General features: G+C 35.3%; 1 protein-coding gene across 8 annotated transcripts in view; it reads left to right on the top strand.

Annotated features, from left to right (window-relative positions):
* Positions 1 to 20,211, top strand: part of STAU2 (staufen double-stranded RNA binding protein 2) — a 301,650-nt gene that overhangs the window by 110,707 nt on the left and 170,732 nt on the right. For all 8 annotated transcript variants that reach the window (XM_081258158.1, XM_081258157.1, XM_081258155.1 and 5 more), the window contains 4 exons: positions 496 to 603; positions 2,903 to 3,115; positions 11,200 to 11,337; positions 19,634 to 19,765. In XM_081258158.1, the coding sequence (XP_081114284.1) occupies positions 496 to 603; positions 2,903 to 3,115; positions 11,200 to 11,337; positions 19,634 to 19,765 (591 nt within the window). The remainder of the gene's footprint in view (positions 1 to 495; positions 604 to 2,902; positions 3,116 to 11,199; positions 11,338 to 19,633; positions 19,766 to 20,211) is intronic.

Raw genomic sequence — 20,211 nt, 5'->3', positions numbered from 1 at the left:
TGTACTGTGTTCAGTATATGTGAGGCCCTCCAGAAGTAAATGTTAAATAGGTGAATAAATAAGTTGGGGCAGAACTCCAAAATCCTGGTTTGCATCCTGCACTCTTTCCTCAACTTAGTCTTCATAGAAGATTAAGTATCATACACCAGTGGAGGTAGTGTGTGTGTGTGTGTGTGTGTGTGTGTGTGTGTAATGGAGGTCTCTAAAGAGAACTGGGCCTGAGGATATAGGATAAACTCAAATTAGTGAATGGTTGAGTAAGAGATTTCCACACTCAGCATTTATCCTTCTACTTTGAGGAAAAAAACTAAAACCAAAGCACAAGAAGCCTCACAACAAAGCCCTGGACTACGGTGGTTACATAGAAATCCACAAGATCCAGTTTCTGGTTTCCTGTTTCCTATTGTATTTTAGATAGGTTCTCTTGATTGTTAAATACATGTAAAGTTTGTTACAAAGTGAAGATTCAATGTCATCCTATTTTTTGTGATTTAGAATGGTGAATCAGGAAAAGAAATGGATGATGACAAAGATGCAAATAAGTCTGAGATCAGCTTAGTGTTTGAAATTGCTCTGAAGCGAAATATGCCCGTCAGTTTTGAGGTATGTGTTCATCAGAGATCTCCCATTTTCCCCTCCTTGCTCCTTATTATTTTAAATAAACAAATAAGATTGACAGATAAAATTTTAGTATCCTGAAAGAATTAATGTGCTTCCTTACATTTGAACTCTCTATCATGAAATGATACAAGCCCTGAGAAAATAGAACTTATGGATTCCTGCTGATTCTCTTTGCCTTTTCTGTATTAAGCCATTTGTGTACATGATATTTCAAGTTTCATCATAAAATTTATTTGTTGAGTTTAAGATAATTTGTAATAACCTATAAGACTTGGTGTTTTTGATAAGATCACATTGAAAATATTCAGTGTAGTTAATATTTGGTGACATGTATATATTAATATCTAATTTCTTTTAAATTTATGGAGGCCAAAATATGTTTAAATTTAACCTGTAATAATAAGTCACCAAGAAGTAATTAAGCAGCTCTTTAGTTTACAGCTAGATAAATGTCACAAAATATTTATAAAATTGTGTGACATTTAAAAGAGAAAAAATGTTAAATTGTTATAATACCTCCTTTATTAAGAGGTCACTAATTTTGCAACTCAAATATCTAGAAAATAGGCCAAACCCAGGAAATAAGCTGAAACAGTTGATGAGTATCTATCTTCCTTCAAATTATGTGATGGTCACCAACTGGAAAGCTCCCACATTTTACTCTCTCTGGCAGGATCTACTTACCTCGACTGAAGACCTGTTTGCTTCCTTAGACACAGTCCTAACAAGTCGGGTTATCTGATTTCTCAGTCCATAGAGGTTAAAGGCAGCAAAAGGAGGAAGGCAGGAAGAGAATGTACTTGAGGGCCTGTTGGTCCCAGCAAGAAATGATAGGGAAAATATGGAAAACCTATCAAAAGTAATTGCATATAACTCAGAAGTCATTGGAAGATGGGGCCTTTTAAAGGCTACAGTGAAGAGGAACAGTTTTAAAAGTCTTAGGTGTCCTTAGAGGCATCAGTATAGTATAGTGTAGAATATCTTATGTTCATAATGATGATCTAATGTGAACAATAAAAGGTTAAATATTTAGTCACTAAAGTATATATGTATATATATATTTCTTTTTTGGGGGTGAGTATGTGGGCCTCTCACTGTTGTGGCCTCTCCTGTTGCGGAGCACAGGCTCCAGATGCGCAGGCTCAGTGGCCACGGCTCACGGGCCCAGCCGCTCCATGGCACGTGGGATCTTCCCGGACCGGTGCACGAACCCATGTCCCCTGCATCGGCAGGCGGACTCAACCACTGCGCCACCAGGGAAGCCCTATATGTATATTTTTTAATTGAGGAAGACGTCCATCAAAATGGTTAAACAGTTTTGGTGTTTCAACTTGTAAACTTAAATTACTTGGAAAATATGCTTATCATAAATTCCTTACCCCCAATAATATTGGATTATTGAGATATTGTATGTTTTCCTAATTGGTATCCAATATTAAAAGACAGATTTTTAATATAATGTTCAGTGGTAAACTATTTAAATAGGGTTTTTTTTTTTTGTTTTTTTTTTTAGGTCAGACTTTTGAAGGAGACTATAAAGCACTCAGGTTTTGGAAGGCCTTTTTCCTCCAAAAACTGGTATAGTTTAAAAAGAGCCATTAATTCAGGATTTAGGAACATTTTGTAGCAGACAGATTCATAATCCATTACTCTAAAAAGTTAGGTATTTCTATGGCATATCTACTTACCTATTTAAGATCATGTCACAGAGCATAAACATTCCTTTTTGTAAAACAGCCTTTGAGGTCTCCATCAAAATTAGGTTATTTTTCATACATAACCTGTTTTTGAGAGGCTTCCACATACAGGTTGCTTTATGGGTTATAAAACTCCAATAAGACATAGTCCTGGCACTCCAGTAACTTACTCTTACAGAGGAGAAAGGTATGTACACAGTTATATGCAAATTATCATTCTGGATGTCCTGTGTACCTAATGTAATATGGTATGTTTTATGTTCTTAATTTTCTGTTCCACAAGAAACAGGGTAACCATAATTAGAATTGCCTGTTTTAAGCTAGTAAAACACAATTTTGACCATGAATTGAATGTGTTTATTTAGATTTCTGTTTTTTCAAATTCAGTTCATTAGGCATCATAAGAATCATAAATGAATAGTCCCTGTATAATGACTTCATAATAGCTTTATTGAAGGAATCTATGATCTTGGCATAATTCTTAATAATTTCAATCTTGATTATGATATGAACATTAAGAAAGATTCATGCCATAAGACCACATCTTAAGTGCCTGTACTGAATATTTTACTTACATTCAATAGATTATTAAAGAAAGTGGACCACCACATATGAAAAGCTTTGTTACTCGGGTGTCAGTGGGAGAGTTCTCTGCAGAAGGAGAGGGAAATAGCAAAAAACTATCCAAGAAACGTGCTGCAACCACTGTCCTGCAGGAGCTTAAGAAACTTCCACCTCTTCCTGTGGTTGAAAAGCCGAAACTGTTTTTTAAAAAACGCCCTAAAACAATAGTAAAGGTAAGTATATGCTTGTGAACGTTAGTTTTACTATGTAAACATTATAGTATCTGTAGCTAAAAGTTTTTTCATAGGCCAGGCACTTAAACCTGTGGTTATAAACAGTCCCAAAATCAGGGTTGGACATGTGTCTATAAATGAATAACAATTCTGTTTTGCTTTTAGGCACTTGTATACCTGTGTTTGTTCATGAAATAATAATACCTTAAATAGTTATAGTTTTTTATGGTTTAAAAAATACTTTCCCATTCATGATCACCTTTGGTAAAATTCTCATCATGATTCTGTAAGGCAGGTGTTACCCCTCATTTTACAAATAAGGTTTTATGAGACATATTCAAAGAATTTTCTCACCTGTATTCACCTGTTGTGTGCAGCAGCCTGAACTACTGATCTGTAATCCAATGTTCTTTCTGCAAACCACACTGCTGTATGGTGACTGCTTAGGATTTCAGGACATGGTGGTTAGATGCAGAGTAATAATCATGAGTAATCGTCACATTGATGACAGCAGAAGCAGCCAGTAAATATAAAGCACTCAGTGTGTCAGACATGGTCCCAGCACTTCACATGCTTTATCTCATTTAATCCCCATAGCAGCCCTAGGAGGTCAGCGGGGCGATTTGGTTTCTATTCTTTCAGGCATGAATACCGTGTCAAAGAGAGCACATTCAAGGTGTTGTAACTCTTTCTTTTACTGAATCGGATTTTATTTACGTTAACCACAAAAAAAAAAAAAAAAAAAAAGGCAGAGGTCAGAGGAATGAGATGAATTAGCACTTAGCACGGAACGGTGCCTGCAGACACTCAGTGTGTGTGACGTGAATGGAGCGAGAGTTCTGCTCCCAGAGAAAGCCTTAAACTGCCAGCACATTGGTGGCCAGCTCAGCCTCGCTTATTTAGCAGACTTCTTCAGAGTATCACGGATGACAGGAGGGAAGTACATTTTATCTTTGATGGATTTCTTTTGTTTCGATCCTGCAATGGTACAACTGAAATATTTCTGTAGGTTTTATATTTTTGTACCTTTGCTTTATTTAAAAATACATGCATACATATTTACATAAATACCTATATAAACAACTACATAAATACTTGTTCTTTTTAATGAATACTGTCATTACTTCACTAAGAGGCTGTAGATTATGCATTTCCTGAAATAGCATTCTACGTTGTGCTGCAAGGTAGACTAAAAATAAACGCCAAATAGATCCACTCATCATGAGTCACAGTGGTTTTGAGGACTGGCTTTCATTTATATGCTCTAACCACATGGTCAGGGAGTAGGATATGGTTGTTAGGAAAATGGCCATCAGAGTCAGAAAATGACCTTGGAGTGTGAATCCTTGTGACCTGAGCAAGTTACCTAACTTTTCTAATCTTTCACTTCTCTATTTATAAAGTAGGAATAATAATTGAACTTGCTTCACGGGATTGTTATGTGTTACTTGAACTAATACATAGAATGCATTAGTCATTATTATTAACTATTTATTAACAATGCAAATAATAACTACTCAATAAACATTAGCTATTGTTATTTTGTATCTAATTCTATTCACATTTTATATGTGCATGAATGTATCCATGGCCTGTTTTCCTAAATCTTTATACATATAAAATCTATAGCTTCTCCATGATGGAAGAACAGTGTTCTGCATCAGAATGGCAGTGCAAAACTGGTCACATTAACTTCCACCTAATCTATTAAACTAAATCTAATCTTAATAAATTAAGAATCATAAGCCTTTAGTCTAGAAAAGATCTATCACTTTTTATAGTAGAATATAAATATAACTCTTGTTACTTTTAACCATAGCCATTAAGAGCAGGAGTATTGTTTAAATGTTATTCCACAAAGTGGGGAGAAACGTTTTGAATTTTAAAAATAATATGCTACTACCTCCAGTATATAAGCTTGTTATTCTAGAACTTTCTTCCTATCCACCATTTAGATCTCAGCTTAAACTTGACTTCTTCAGGGATGGCTTCTCTGATCCTCCCCCAGCCCCAGATTTGGTTTGCCCCCTGCAATTTTCCTCACATACATCACACTTGGAGTTTCTTGTACCATATCTGTCTTATGTTAAAGTCTGTAGATATTCTCTGAAATGTAAGGTTATTTTGAGAAAGCAGCATGCATACAATGAGTTGGAATCTAGAGAATTTTGAGTATGATCAGACCTTCCACTTACTGGGCCAGTGAGTGGATCAGCTTGGATAGTGTCTTGGTTTTCAGCATTTTAGTCACTTCCTTAAATGTCTTCTACATCTAGGGTCTACCATTCCTTATTATGCAATAGAAGTAGAGAAAATAGCTGTTGATGATTTACCTTGATTTTATTTAGAATAATGAAATTATCACATTGTCTCATTTGATCCTCTTAATCACTCTGTGATGTAGATATTATCCCCATTTTACAGATGAGGTTCTTGGTGTTTAAGAAACTTCCCTAAGATCACAGAGCAGAGTCAGGTTTCAGGTCCAGTCACATCTGATGCCAGTGCCCATTTGAAACTGATTGGTTGTGAACTCCTTTTGGATTTTAACTTACTCTGCAGAGTCACGTTATTAAAATGTAATACTGCCCTGATGGTGTCTTTGGGTTTAGATTCTGTTCTTTAATGTAGTTCTCTTCTATAAGATGAGGCCTCAAAGAAGGTTTTCTGATGTTGGAGATAAAGTTTTCTGAATAAGACTGTCCCTACTGGTTTGTAGAATGATAATCTAAGACTTGCTATCCAAGGAATAACTTAATTTTCAAGGGTGCTAGTAGTTAATTTCAATCGAGGGAAGAAACCAGCCATTCTTAATGTTCTCAGAACTCCATTATTCTCTGATTGGATTTATGCATCTGGTTCTTTGTCATTGGAATCTGTATCAACAACATCTTTGGAACCTACAGACATTCTTATAAAATAGGCAACTTAAACAGGAATAAAGACAACATACCATTGGAAGTACATGTTTATGTGACCATCTTCATGGACATCTTCTAGTGCGAGACCCAAGAGCTTCCCTTTACCTTTTCATTGGCATTTCAATCTTAGACTTACGGGTTATTATCTGTATTTGTCTTTTCTCATCAGTCCTTCTTTACTTCCATTACAATATATATATTTTTCATTTTCTTGGTATGTAAGTAGAAGTAGAAACCAGTATTTTATCAAAAGCTAAAATTTTCCTTTTCTTTCTTCTCCCCCTCCACCCAACTAGTGCAGTATTGAAGTTCTCAGTCTTTTCCCTCTCTTACTCTCTCCTAGGCTGCTCTTCATACTTCTAGGGCTTCAATTCAGTCCTTATTTAGATGATTCCCAAATATTCTTCTGTGCCCGACGCTGCCTATTGGGCCTCTCACTTAATAGTTCACAGGCCCCTGAAACTCTGTCCAAAACTCATCGCATTCCCTTCTGAACCTCTTCCTCCTCCTGCATTCCTTATCATAGTGACTGGCATCCCCAGCCAGCTGCTGAAACAGAGTCCTGGGAGTCATTTTTAACATCTCTCCACCTCCTTGTATAGAGTCAATCATCAAGCCCTATTGATTCCATCACTTAAATATTTCCTAAGTTGGTCCATTTCTTTCCATTCCCTGCCACCCTTTTGATCCAACTCATGTTCATGTCTTGCCTGAACTACTACAGTAGGTTTTTTTTTTTTTTTTTTTTTTTTGTGGTACGCGGGCCTCTCACTGTTGTGGCCTCTCCCGTTGCGGGGCACAGGCTCTGGACGCGCAGGCCCAGCGGCCATGGCTCTCAAGCCTAGCCACTCCGCGGCATGTGGGATCTTCCCGGACTGGGGCACGATCCCGCGTCCCCTGCATCGGCAGGCAGACTCTCAACCACTGCGCCACCAGGGAAGCCCCTACAGTAGGTTTTTAATTGGCCTTCTTCCTACAAGTAATTTTGACATCAAAAGATCTTTCTAAAAGTGTTGTCTTTTAGAAATACTGATCAGATCGTGTCATGCCTCTACTTAAAATCTTTTAGTAATTTCTCATTGTTCTTTGGGTAAAACCCCAAATCCCCAAAACATAATTTAAAAGACCTTGCAGAATCTGACTTAGAGGCTGTACCTGCAGCACCAAGTTAGATATGGTCGAGACTCAACAACCACAGGAAAAGCTAAGACTATATAGTGGCTCTTCTGTAAGTTTAGTGTAACGTATATAAACTGTAACTTAGTGATTACCCTTGCCTCTAATACCTGTTTTAGAGTAAATTTTCACAGGTGGATATAAAGTGCTGACCATATGACATGCAGACCTTCATTTCTAAGAATAATATATGAAGAAAGTTAGTTTGCATGCAGAAAAAAATAGTTGATTTGCAAAGGTTATTTTTGTTTGTTTGTAAACCTTTTAGAAGCCACTAAAAAGGCTATACATAAACTTAAAAAAAGCTTTTATCAAGTTTTATTCATAAACATTACCTTATATAAAGTTAAAAATAGAGTGCCTTCTAAACGGTTCATATAGGATGTGTATGTAAGTTACAAAGCATACTAAGTAAGAGGAAGTAAGACCTACCACCCAGCTTGAATACAGAACATTTCTCAGTAAGGTTGAAGCTGTCTGTATACCCTCTTCTGTGACATCCTGATACCACCTCCCTTAGGTACCCTGCCATCATTAGTTTTGTGTTTAATGTTTCCTAAGCTTACAGTTTTACTATGTTTGTTCTTCTGAAAAATGGTATTTGCTTGGTTTCTGAAATAGCTTTATTGAGGTGTAATTGACATACAGTGAACTGTACATATTTAAAGCATGCAATTTGATATGATTTGATGTATGTATACACTTGTGAAACCATGACCACAGTCAAGACAGTGAACCTGTCCATTGCTCCCCAAAGTTTCCTCATTCCCCTTTGGAATCCCCCCACCTTCAATTCCCAAGCAACCACTCTTTTTTTGACTGGCTTCGTTCACTCGGTATAATAATTTAGAAATTCATCCATGTTGTTACAGCTATTAATTGTTGGTTCTGTTTTATTGCTAAGTAGTATTATATTGAATGGCTGTACCATAATTTGTTTATCCATTCACTCTTTGTTGGATATTTGGGATGCTTCTAATTTGGGGCTATTAAAAATAAAGCTGCTGTGAACATTTGTGTCTAAGTCTTCTGGGCATATGCTTTTTTTTCCTCTTGGGTAAACATCTAGGAGTAGAGTGGTGTGGTCATTTAGTAGGTATACAACATTTTAAGAAACTGCCAATAGTTTTTCAAAGTGATTGAACCATTTTGTATTCTCAGCAGCCATGTGTGAGAATTCTAGTATCTGCACATCCTTTCTAACACATAGTATAGTTAAATTTCAGTTGTTCAAATACATGCATATTGATATCTCATTTTGGTTCACATTCCTCTAGTGACTAATGATAGAGCATTTTTTTGTATATACAGTAGCACATGAAGCTTGATGAAGTGTTGTTCACATCTTTTGCTCACTTAAAAATTTTTAAGTAATAATTTAAATAATAACAAATAATACATTTAAAATATAAATTTATTATGGAATTTTGAGAGGTCTTTATACATTCTGGGTACAAGTTCTTTTTAAATCAGATATGTGGTTTGCAGATATTTCTCCAAGCCTGTGGCTTGTCCTTTTTAAAGAACAGAAGTTACTAATTTTGACGAAGTTCAATTTATTATCATTATTATTATTGAATGTGATTTTGGTGTTGTATCTAAGAAATTGTTACCTAACCAAACCAGAAGAATTTCCCCTATATTTTCTTCTGGAAGTTTTAGTTTTAGATATTACACTTAAGCCTATGAACCATTTTGAGTTAACTTTTGAGTGAGGTATTGATTGAAGTTTTGGTTTTTTTCTACATGTGAATATCCAATTGTTCCAGTACCATTGGTTGAAAAGACTACCCTTTCTCCATTGAATGGCTTTTGCACCTTTGTTGACCATATATGTGTGGATGTACTTCTGGATGCTGTTCTGTTTCATTGATCTCTTTGTCTGTCTTTCTGCCAGTACCACACATACTGTCTTGATTACTATAGCGTTATAATAAATCTTGAAATCAGGTAGTCTGATTCCTCCAACTTTGTTCTTTTTTCAAGGTTGTTTTGGCTATTTGTCCTTTGTATTTCCATATGAATTTTAAGTATTGGCTTATTAATTATTACCCAAAAAGAGCATGCTGGGGTTTTGATTGGGGTTGATAGATTGATTTTGACTGATTTGATAGATTTGATTGATAGTTCAGTTTGAAGAGAATCAACATTTTAAGAATATTAAGTCTGCTGACCCATTAACATGTGTGTCTGTCCACTTACTGAGATCTTATTTAATTTCACCAGTGTTTTGTAGTTTTAATGGGCTTTATATAAATTATATCATACTTGATATATTATTCTGTGCTTGCTTTTCTCACTTACCATTTTTTTCTTAAATTCATTCATCTTGATGTATGTAGCAATACTTAATTCATTTTCACTGTTACGTGCCGTTCCATTGTATGAACATGCCATAATTTATTTTTTCTTTTATAGATGAATGTTTAGGTTATTTCCAGTTTTTCTTTTTTGCTCTTTCAAATAATGTGCTGTGGATATTCCCATACAAATGAGCTAGTAACAGTTTTCTAGTTGAATAGGCTACTGAGGAGTGGGTTATTTATTGGCTTTACTAGACATTGCCAAATTGTTTTCCAGTTTATATTATGATCAGCACTGTGTAAGTTTTTGTTACTCCCCATCTTCACCAGTTGAGGCTGTTGGACTTCTTTTGCTAAATTGATAGGTATGAAATAGTATCTCACTGTGGTTTTTTTTTTTTTTTTTTTTTTTTTTTTTTTTTTTTTTTTGCGGTAGGCGGGCCTCTCACTGTTGTGGCCTCTCCCCTTGCGGAGCACAGGCTCCGGACGCACAGGCTCAGCGGCCATGGCTCACGGGCCTAGCCGCTCTGCGGCATGTGGGATCTTCCCAGACCGGGGCACGAACCCGTGTCCCCTGCATCGGCAGGCGGACTCTCAACCACTGCGCCACCAGGGAAGCCCCTCACTGTGGTTTTAATATGCATTTTCTGAGTCTTAATGAGATGGATTATCTTTTTTATATATATTTTTTCTTCTGTTAAATATCTGTTCATCTCATTTGCCCATTTTTTCTTTTGTAAAATTTTTATTTATTTATTTATTTATTTTTGGCTGCATTGGCTCTTAGTTGCGGCAGGTGGGCTCTTCATTGAGGCATGCAGGATCTTTCATTGCAGTGCGCGGGCTCTTCGTTGTGGCACGTGGGCTTCTCTCTAGTTGTGGGTGTGGGCTTCTCTAGTTGTGGTGTGTGGGCTCCAGAGCACATGGGCTCCAGAGCGAGTGGACTCTATAGTTTACCACACACGAGCTCTCTAGTTGAGGCATGCAAGCTCAGTAGTTGTGGCGTGCGGGCTTAGTTGACCCATGGCATGTGGGATCTTAGTTCCCCCGCCAGGGATCGAGTGCACGTCCCCTGCATTGGCAGGTGGATCCTTTACCACCGGACCATCAGGGAAGTCCTGCCCATTTTTATTTTAACACTTTTTTTTTTGGCCACACCTCATGGCTTGCGGGATCTTAGTTCCCCCACCAGGCATAGAACCCAGGCCCTTGGCAGTGAAAGCAGAGTCCTAACCACTGGACCACCAGAGAGTTCCCCATTTTTATTTTAGATTGTCTTTTTCTTAATACTTTTTAGGAGTTTTAAAAATATATTTTAGATACTGGATGTATCTTTTTTTTTTTAACTTATATGTATTTCAAATATCTCTCCCCAGTTCATGGCTTGTCTTCTTACATTCTTTTTGGTGTTTTTTGATGAATAGAAGTTGTGAAGCAACTCCTACTGTATTAAAGAGTTTAGAAGGATAGTTGACCAACTTATCAATAATACTTCTGAGCCCTAAATCCTATAGAAGCCTAGTTTCAGATCCATTTTATAATTTTCCTTTATAAATTTTCATTTATTTCAGACAGAGTTTGGGGGTGCAGGGGAGGAGGTGAGAACCATGGTTTCTTTAAGGATCTAGTAACAAGTTTTAAAAGCAGGTCTCACGTTTTGAAATTTTTTCTTAAATTTTTTTAGGCTGGACCAGAATATGGTCAAGGAATGAACCCCATTAGCCGCCTGGCTCAAATTCAACAGGCCAAAAAGGAAAAGGAACCAGATTACGTTCTGCTTTCAGAAAGAGGAATGCCTCGACGTCGGGAATTTGTGATGCAGGTATTTCTAACTTTTATATTAAAAGATTTTTTTAACTATTGAAAAAATATAGAAATCCTGAAGCTGGAATAGAGATACAGTGGAAAAGAAAACTAGGAATTAATAGTAGAAGGTAAAACTGTTTACGTTTAAAGTGTTCATTCCCTCCAGGCCCATCTACCAACTTGGTTGAAACATTCAAGTGTCAAGGACATGTTAGAATAGATAGTATGAGTTCCTAAGGGACTGTGAGCTCACACAGAGTTCATCACTGAGAATGCCTATCTGTAACTTAATGTGTTGCAATTTGCAGCTGGAGTCTATTAACTACTGGGAATAAAAGACAGATGGAATTAGAAACAAGATTTAGAAGGGTGGATGTAGTATGTGGAACAGGGCCAAGAGCATGGGCTTTTGGGTTATTAGAAAAATTAGGAAAAGGGAGCTAGCTGGCTACCTAATTGTGGTGAGGACTGAGGGACTCGGAATTGCTGAGAGATTTAACTGCTGCGTTGTGAAGCCAAGAAGATTGAAGAATGGTTGCTGGTGTATTGGTCGATGGATGGGGACTGGAATGAGGTAGAAGACCTAAAATGCCCTCCTTCGTTTTAAATCCTATAGCTATCCACCTTCATTTGCCAAGTCAAGCCCTGGTATCACAGAAACTTTTCATTTTTATTATGAAAATTTCAAACATAGCCAAAGGTGGATATATTTAATAGTATGCTTTAAAAAGTAGTATAATGGAAGAGTATAATGGCATCTTGGGGAATATGCCCATCACCCAAAGCCAACAATTAAGATTTCTGCTGTACTTGCTTTGGCTATCAGTGTTTCTTTCCTCCCTTCCTCCCACCCTCCTTTCCTTCTTTTCCTGAAGTATTTTAAAGCTACTTTCTAGCCACGTGTCATTTTAGCCTACATACTTAGTGTGTATCTCTAAAACATATGGAAGTTTTTCTTACATTTTCTTACATTGGGCATGGTTCATTAGAATCATCTAACACCCAGTCTGTATGTAAATTCTCATTGTCTCAACTGTTTCTGTTATAATAGGCTTGTCAGAGAACCTTTTTCCAGTCAAACCTGTGGCTCTCATTTTTAATAAAACCCAGTTACAATCAACAGATGTTAATTAAGTGCTGACCCATGGCAAACGTTCTGGACTCAAATACAGTATCTCATGTCGATTAACTTTCACGCATGTCTAAATTTTACCTTCCTTCCTCATTTGTAATCCCCATGTTTCTTTATCTCACAGTACCCAATGTGGCGGTATGTATGTAGTAGGACCTTCATAAACCTGTGAGGTGTATTTGCTGCCTGCCTGATTGAGAGCTAGTATGTTAGGCTTTTGTTGGCGATATAAACTTATGATGTAGTTACAGGTAAACCATGGTTGGGAACTTAGATATCCAGAGAGGGGGAATTCTCTGTGGTTTGTGAACACATTATTGTCTGGATGTCACTGGGACCTGCAACGGTGTGGTTCCAGTATTTTCACTTTGTTAAACATGTGCACTGTTTTTCTTTTTACATTCTTGACTTTAAAGAATTATAGAAAATATTCTTTGAACTCCAAAACTTGAGGGAAAAAAAAATCTCCTACATTTTAGACCTGTGTCAGGAATAAAAACTGGCTTTGACTTTATTAAACAATTCCTTTCCTGTGGAGTATATTGAGTACCCCTTCTGAAAGAGGAATTTAGAATATCTTAGGCGAGCTTCCATTTTATGGGTATTCATAAACATTCTAGTCAAACAGGAACATTTGGCTGTACTTTTAAATGTTTTCACACTGAATTCATATTGTTTTTTCCTTCTTCTGAAAGCCCCAGTGGATTCATTACAGTATTGCAGCAACTTCATCAAAGTAAAGGCTTTTGTATAAACTACTTAAACAATGTTATCATTCATCATAATTGAATCGTTATAATTGAATGTGGAAGTAAACTGTCTAAATATAATGTGCTCATATTTATCTGTCACCAGAAAATCCCCACAAACCAAACGTGTGTTATAAAATGGATGTAGTTACTTTTATTGATTACTAGGTAAAGGAAAATCTCTGATGACATTATTTGGGTATTTAGGTCCAGAGAAAATTTCTTAAAGTTTTTTTTTTTTTTTTTTGGAGAGGCATATTTTAATTTTTCAAGAGAAAATAACAATAACTAAATTGTATATCAGCACATTCTGTTATTATGTGTTGTATGATATTAATTTTTCTACCTGTGATTAAGATCTCCAGATTTTTAAAAATATATGTAAAGGAAATTTCATTTGTGACTCAGTGAAAGATAATTAAGTTTTTGGTAAATGCTATTTTAGAATTTTTTTGTTGGTTTTCTGAGGACTTGATTAATTAAAAAAAATTTTTTTAAATAGTATCTTGTGTTTTTTTTTTTTCTTGTTTTTTTTTGTGGTGGGGACCGTGCTGTGTGGCATGTGGGATCTTAGTTCCCTGGCCAGGGATCAAACCCGTGCCCCCTGCAGTGGAAGCGTGGAGTCTTAACCACTGGACTGCCAGGAAGTCCAGATGACTTGATTAATTTAAATGATTTGTTTAAAGCCAAAAAATCTGGCTGTCTTAAATTTATTGCATAGCAAAATAATTGAGCTTCTTTGCAGAAAAATTAACATTTTAATTTAAAAGTCTTACAATAGTTATAAAATTTGTGAGCTTTGTAGGAAGATGACTTTTGGAAGTTTACTTACATACTTACTTGACTTTTATAATGCAGTGATTTTTTTTTTTTTTTGAGTGACCACTGTGAGTGCTGGCAGGGAATCAAAGTCCTTTAGCACAGTGGTCTTTTTCAATAGTAACAAATAACTCTGGGGTAACCAACTACTCACAAGCTATTGAACCATGCAACTATAAAAACTTGTGTCAGACAAGGGGTGGGTGAATGGGAGAAATGAATCTGGAAACACCTGTTCTGGACATAAGTCTTGAGGTGTCAGAGTAGGTCAGATGGAAAGCCAGCAGACATAGATTTAAGGTGAATTCTGTGATGGGAACCCCGTGGCCCAAGAGCAGGAACCTGGAGCCAGAGGGCCTCAGGCCTGGGCAGGTAAATGAGATTTAGGGATGAAGCAGCAGAAGATTTGAATGAGAATGACAAGACGTATATAGCTTGTGAAAACAGATGAAACACCTTTCGCTGCTCAGTTATCTTTTGCTGCCATTTACTTTGGCAAGTCTTGTGACCCTCAGAGCAGTAGAGGAAGCTTCTGACGTAGCTGGCCTAATCTTTTAGCTAGCATGCATTCCAGCAACAACACAGGGTCTGGTGAAGCTGGGGAACAAACCAAGCACTGGAAAAAACAACAGGTAGCAGAGGCTGGCTCTAGCCAGGGACTCAAGGACACACAGGGCCTTGATACATCGGGTCAGGTGCAGGCCAACAGATGTGGGAGGTGTGTGTGTTCACCCAGCTCCAAGGATCTGCCGTGAACAGCACTAGATCAGTGCTTCTGAGTGGGGTCCATAGACTACTGCTGATTTGTCATAATGTGGTGGTTTCTGGTTTCACGAGAAGAAGCAATGAAATGTTTCAAAAACGTTGCACAGATCTGAACTATAAGATTTGTGATAGTTGTTACAGAGGTTCTATAATGAGTACATTTTTAGTGTCTCATATACTGCAAGAAGTATATTATTTAGTTCATCTTGCGTTATACTCTGTTTAGAAAGTGCAGTTCTTTGTCATATAACTTGGACATTATTTATAATTGTTAAGTTTTTCTTTAAGCACTATGTTGCATATCCCTAATTCCTTAAAAGGAACTGGTTCACTGAAGCTTAAAAGTAGTGACGGAAATAATAATACAAATAAAAATCTCAATAATGGTGTAAGAATAAATGGCAGACAGTACACATGTGTGGATACCAGATGAAAATCTACATGTTCTGACACAAGTGAAATAACCAATGTTACGATTACACACAAAAGCCAAAAAAGAAAAATATGTGTAGAATTATCATACATTGTATCTGAAAACTAGTTTTAGTTGTATCACGTAGCCATTCATTGCTAGTACCCAGTATAGTAGTGTCATTGTGAAATTTTATTAAAGTGACGTGAAGCTATTGAAGTTTTCTAAATTTTTTTAAACAAATTTCAGTGACATTTGATAAAACAATTCAAAATTTCAGATATAGATTGCCTGTTCAGCTTTCTTGCTCGTTTTTTGGCTGTTTTTTTAAAGAAATTGATGTATAGGAATCTATTACATATTCTGGAAATGTGAGCCTTTTGCAGTTATATGGCATTTCAAATATCTTCTCTTGTGCTGTGACTTGACTCTTTTTCTTTTTTAATGATACTTTTTGAGGAATAGAAGTAATTCATTTTAAGGCAGTCAAGTTTATCTCTCTTTTCCCTGATGTTAATTTTATAATAAGTCTAGACATCCCGAAGAATAATGCCCCCACCTTGTTCTTCCTCAAAAGGATCTTGGCTGTTCTTTGCACCTTGCATTTCCATGTAAATTTTGGAATCAGCTTGTCAAATATTGTAAAAATATGTGTGGGATTTTAATGGGAATTTATTGAATTTATAGGTCAATTTGAAATATTGATATTATAATATTGAGTCTTCAGTGCATGAGTATGGCATACCTCTTTTAGGTTTATCTTAATATTTCTCAATAATGTGTATTGTTTTATGTGTAAAGATTTTAAACATCATAGGTATTTGATTTTTGTTTAATATAAATTGTATCTTTTAATATTTTTCATTTTCTACTTAATTGTTGATGGAATATACAAGGGCAGTTGGCTTTTGTATACTGTCTTTTATACAAGAACTTGTACTTTCATAAATTCTTATAATTTACCCATAAATTTTCTTGGATTTTCTCTGTAAATATTATTTCTGCAAATAATGACAGTTTGTTCTTACACTTCAAATTCTTAAACCTTTTATTTTGCTTGCCTTATTGCTATGTCCAGGGTTTGCAGTAAAATGTTAAGTACTAGTAAAAATGGAGGGCATTTTTGTCTTGTTTCTAATTTCAGAACTTCAACATTAAGTATAATGTTTGCTGAGGTTTGAGTTCTCTTCCTTCCCTAGTTGCTAAGAGTTTTTTATCATGAATGAATGTTGAGTTTTAGCAGATGCTTTTGCTTCGTTTATTAGGGAGATCATATGATTTGTCTCCTCAACTGATTAATACAGCAGATTCCGTTGATTTTGTTTGAGTTTCGAATGTTAGACTTATCTTGCATTTTTGGAATAAACCTAACTTAGTCACAATTTTTCTTCCTTTTAATATTGCTTTGTTCTATGTACTATTATATGGTTTAAACTAGTATTTATGTTCATGAGTGAAACTGGTCTGTAAAATTTTTTTCTTATATTTGTTGGATTTTGGAACCAAAGTGATGCCTCACTGAATAATTGGGGACTGATTCCTCTTTTTTTATTGGATGAATTTTTGTAAGATTAGCATTATTCTTCCTTAAATGTTGAGTAGAACTTGCTGGAGAAGCTCTCAGAAGTTTTCTTTGTGGAAAAGTTTTTAATTGTGGTTTTAATTTCTTTAGTTACAGACCTATATAGCTAAGAGTTTATTCTGTGCCAGTTTTGGTAATTTGTATTGTCTAGGAATTTTTCCATTTTATGTAAATAGTCAAAAAATGTTAGCTGAAATATTCAGTATCCTTTATTATTTTGTAATGCCACAGAAGCTATAGTAATCTCCCATTTTCATTCTTGTTTGTGTCTTCTCTTATTTTTTCTTGATCAGTATTACCTTTGGTTTATCATTTTATTAGTCTTTTCAGGGAACCAACTTTAAGCTTTTTGAACTTCTCTGTTGTGCTTTGTTTTATATTTCCTTAATTTCTGCTCTTGTCTTTATTTTTCTATTTTCTTTGGGTGTATTTTGCTGTGAATTAACTTCTTGAGATGGATAGTTAGCTTATTACTTTTCTGCCTTTCTCTAAGCTTTTATGGCTTATTTATTTTCTTCTAGACACTCTTTTAGCTACATCCTTCAAGTTTTGATATATTGTATTTCCATTATTATTAATATATTTTCTAATTTCCGGTGAGATTTCTTCTTTGCCCATAGATTATTTAGATTGTTTAATTTCCAAAATTGTGATTATCTTCTTGTCTGCTTCTCTCAGTTACTGAGAACAACGTATAAAAACAAATTCCACTCTCATTGTGTATTTTCTATTTCTCCTTGTAATTCTTTCCTTTTTTGTTTTCTAATTTACTTTTTATATTTGTATTATCTCAGCACATTCAAGTCTCAAAAATCATTACCCAACTCAGGAAATGTACACGTGGATATAAAATGACTGATGTGTATTTAAATATGTTGATGTACATATATACATGTGTATATCAAGTGTTCACAAAAGGTAACTGTGGAATAGTTCTAATGATAAAAAGCTACCATTTATTGAGCAGTTATACTCACATACTGTAACATACACTGTAGTTTACATCATGTTTGTGTTTAATTTTCAAAGCAACACTATTAGGTCATTGTATTATCTCTCTTTTACTGACTAAAAAACTGAGGCTTAGAGATAGTAAATAATTTGAATCAGTTCATGCAGCTAGGAAGTAGTAGAGTTGGATTTCAACTGAATTTGACTTGGAAGTCTTTGTTCTTAACCACAGTATTGTACTAACCTTTATATATTAATTATCTTCAGAAACTATTTAATGTAAACCTTTGTAAATGATATCATTTTTAAAATTTATTTTTTGGATTAAATACTTTTATACACGTATAGTTATTGTACAATATTATGTAAGTTATGGGTGTACAATACAATAATTCATAAATTTAGTTATTATAAAATATTGGCTATATTCCCTGTGTTGTACAGTATGTCCTTGTAGCTTATTTTATACATAGTAGCTTGTACATCTTAATCCCCTACCCCTATATTGCCCCTCCCCTCCTCCCTCTCCCCCCTGGTAACCACTAGTTTGTTTTCTGTATCTGTAAGTCTGTTTCTTTGTTTGTTATATTTACTAGTTGTATTTTTTAGATTCCACATATAAGTGACATCATACAGTGTTTGTATTTCTCTGTCTAACTTATTTCACTTAGCATAATACCCTCCAAGTCCATCTATGTTGTTGCAAATGGCAGAATTTCACTCTTTTTATGGTTGAGTAGTACCCCATTGTGTATATATACCACATCTTCTTTATCCATTCATCTGTTGATGGACACTTAGGTTGCTTCCATATCTTGGCAGTTGTAAACAATGCTACTATGAACATTGGGGTACATGTATCTTTTTGAATTAGTGTTTTTGTTTTTTTCAGATATATACCCAGGAGTGGAATTGCTGGGACATATGGTAGTTCTTCTTTTTTTTTTTTTTAAAATTTTTATTGGAGTATAGTTGATCTACAGTGTTGTGTTAGTTTTAGGATATAGCAAAGTGAATCAGTTATACATATACATATATTCACTCTTTTTTAGGTTCTTTTCCCATATAGGTCATTATAGAGTTTTGAGTAGAGTTCCCTATGCTATACAGTAGGTCCTTATTAGTTATCTATTTTGTGTATAGTAGTGTGTATATCTCAATCCTAGTCTCCCAATTTATCCCTCTCTCCCATTCTGTTTTCAGTTTTTTTTGAGAAACCTCCACACTGTTTTCCACAGTGGCTGCACCAATTTACATGCCCACCAACAGTGCAGGAGGGTTCCCTTCTCTCCACATCCTCGCCAACGTTAGTTATTTGTGTTCTTTTTGATGATGGCCATTCTGACAGGTGTGAGGTGATAACTCACTGTGGTTTTGACTTGCATTTCCCTCATGATCAGCGATATTGAGCATCTTTTCATGGGCCTCTTGGCCATCTCCACATCCTCTTTGGAGAAATGTCTATTCAGCTCCTCTGCCCATTTTTACATTATTTTAAATGGCAGCAACATGGATTTCAGCCTTTTCAGTTTATTAAGTAAAGAATACTAAATGTAGTCGTAATCAACTCTCTACAATGTGAATTTTATTTTTCTGCTTATATCAATAATACAAGTTTATTGTTTAAAAATCAAATAATATAGAAATATGTAAGGAACTACAAATCTTCTAAGATTCTGTCATCCTGAGATAACCCCCACTGACATTTTGAGGACCATGTTTCCATACTTTTCTCCATGTATATATTCATATATATTTTACATAAAAGGGATCTTAATTGCCATTTTTATTATGGACTAAACTTTATATTTTTGCATGCTAGAGAGCAGAACACATTGCTTTATGGTGTTAAGGTTTGTTACCAAAGCAACTATCATTAATTTCTTACTTTAATCTTACCAGGTCAAGGTAGGCAATGAAGTTGCTACTGGAACAGGACCTAATAAAAAGATAGCCAAAAAAAATGCTGCAGAAGCAATGCTGTTACAACTTGGTTATAAAGCATCCACTAGTCTTCAAGATCAACTTGACAAGGTGAGAGTTAAATTTGCATGGACAAGTCCTATCCTGTCAGCGTACAAAAGTGATGAGCAAATTCTGTCCCAGCGTTCCTTGACTCTAAGTACTGTCTTAACTGGTGTTAAAGTAGATGTCAAGTTTCAACTTTTCTAAGGTGGTACTCTGTCTTCATCTCTTTAAAGATAGATTCTCCAGGTATAAAATAATAGCTGTTTAGGGTTCAAGATAAAATATTATAATCTTACAATTAGAAAATACTAAAAGTTCATTGTATCATTTTACATATCTTATATAATACCAATGTAATAATTTTTAGCTCACTGACTGATGATTTTTGCCTTATGTACACAGTTTTAATTCGTGCTTTTTTAAGAATAGAGGTTGTTAGCCTTTATTTCTGGAATACAGCTGAAAATACTAGAAATAAAGATCCTGATTACACCTTTAGGGCAGGAACTATA

This window comes from Mesoplodon bidens, assembly GCF_964165515.1.
Source record: "Mesoplodon bidens genome assembly, chromosome: 16".
Lineage (NCBI taxonomy): Eukaryota > Metazoa > Chordata > Mammalia > Artiodactyla > Ziphiidae > Mesoplodon > Mesoplodon bidens.
The sequence above is the reverse complement of the archived record's forward strand: the minus strand, read 5'-3'. Positions and strand labels throughout refer to the sequence as shown.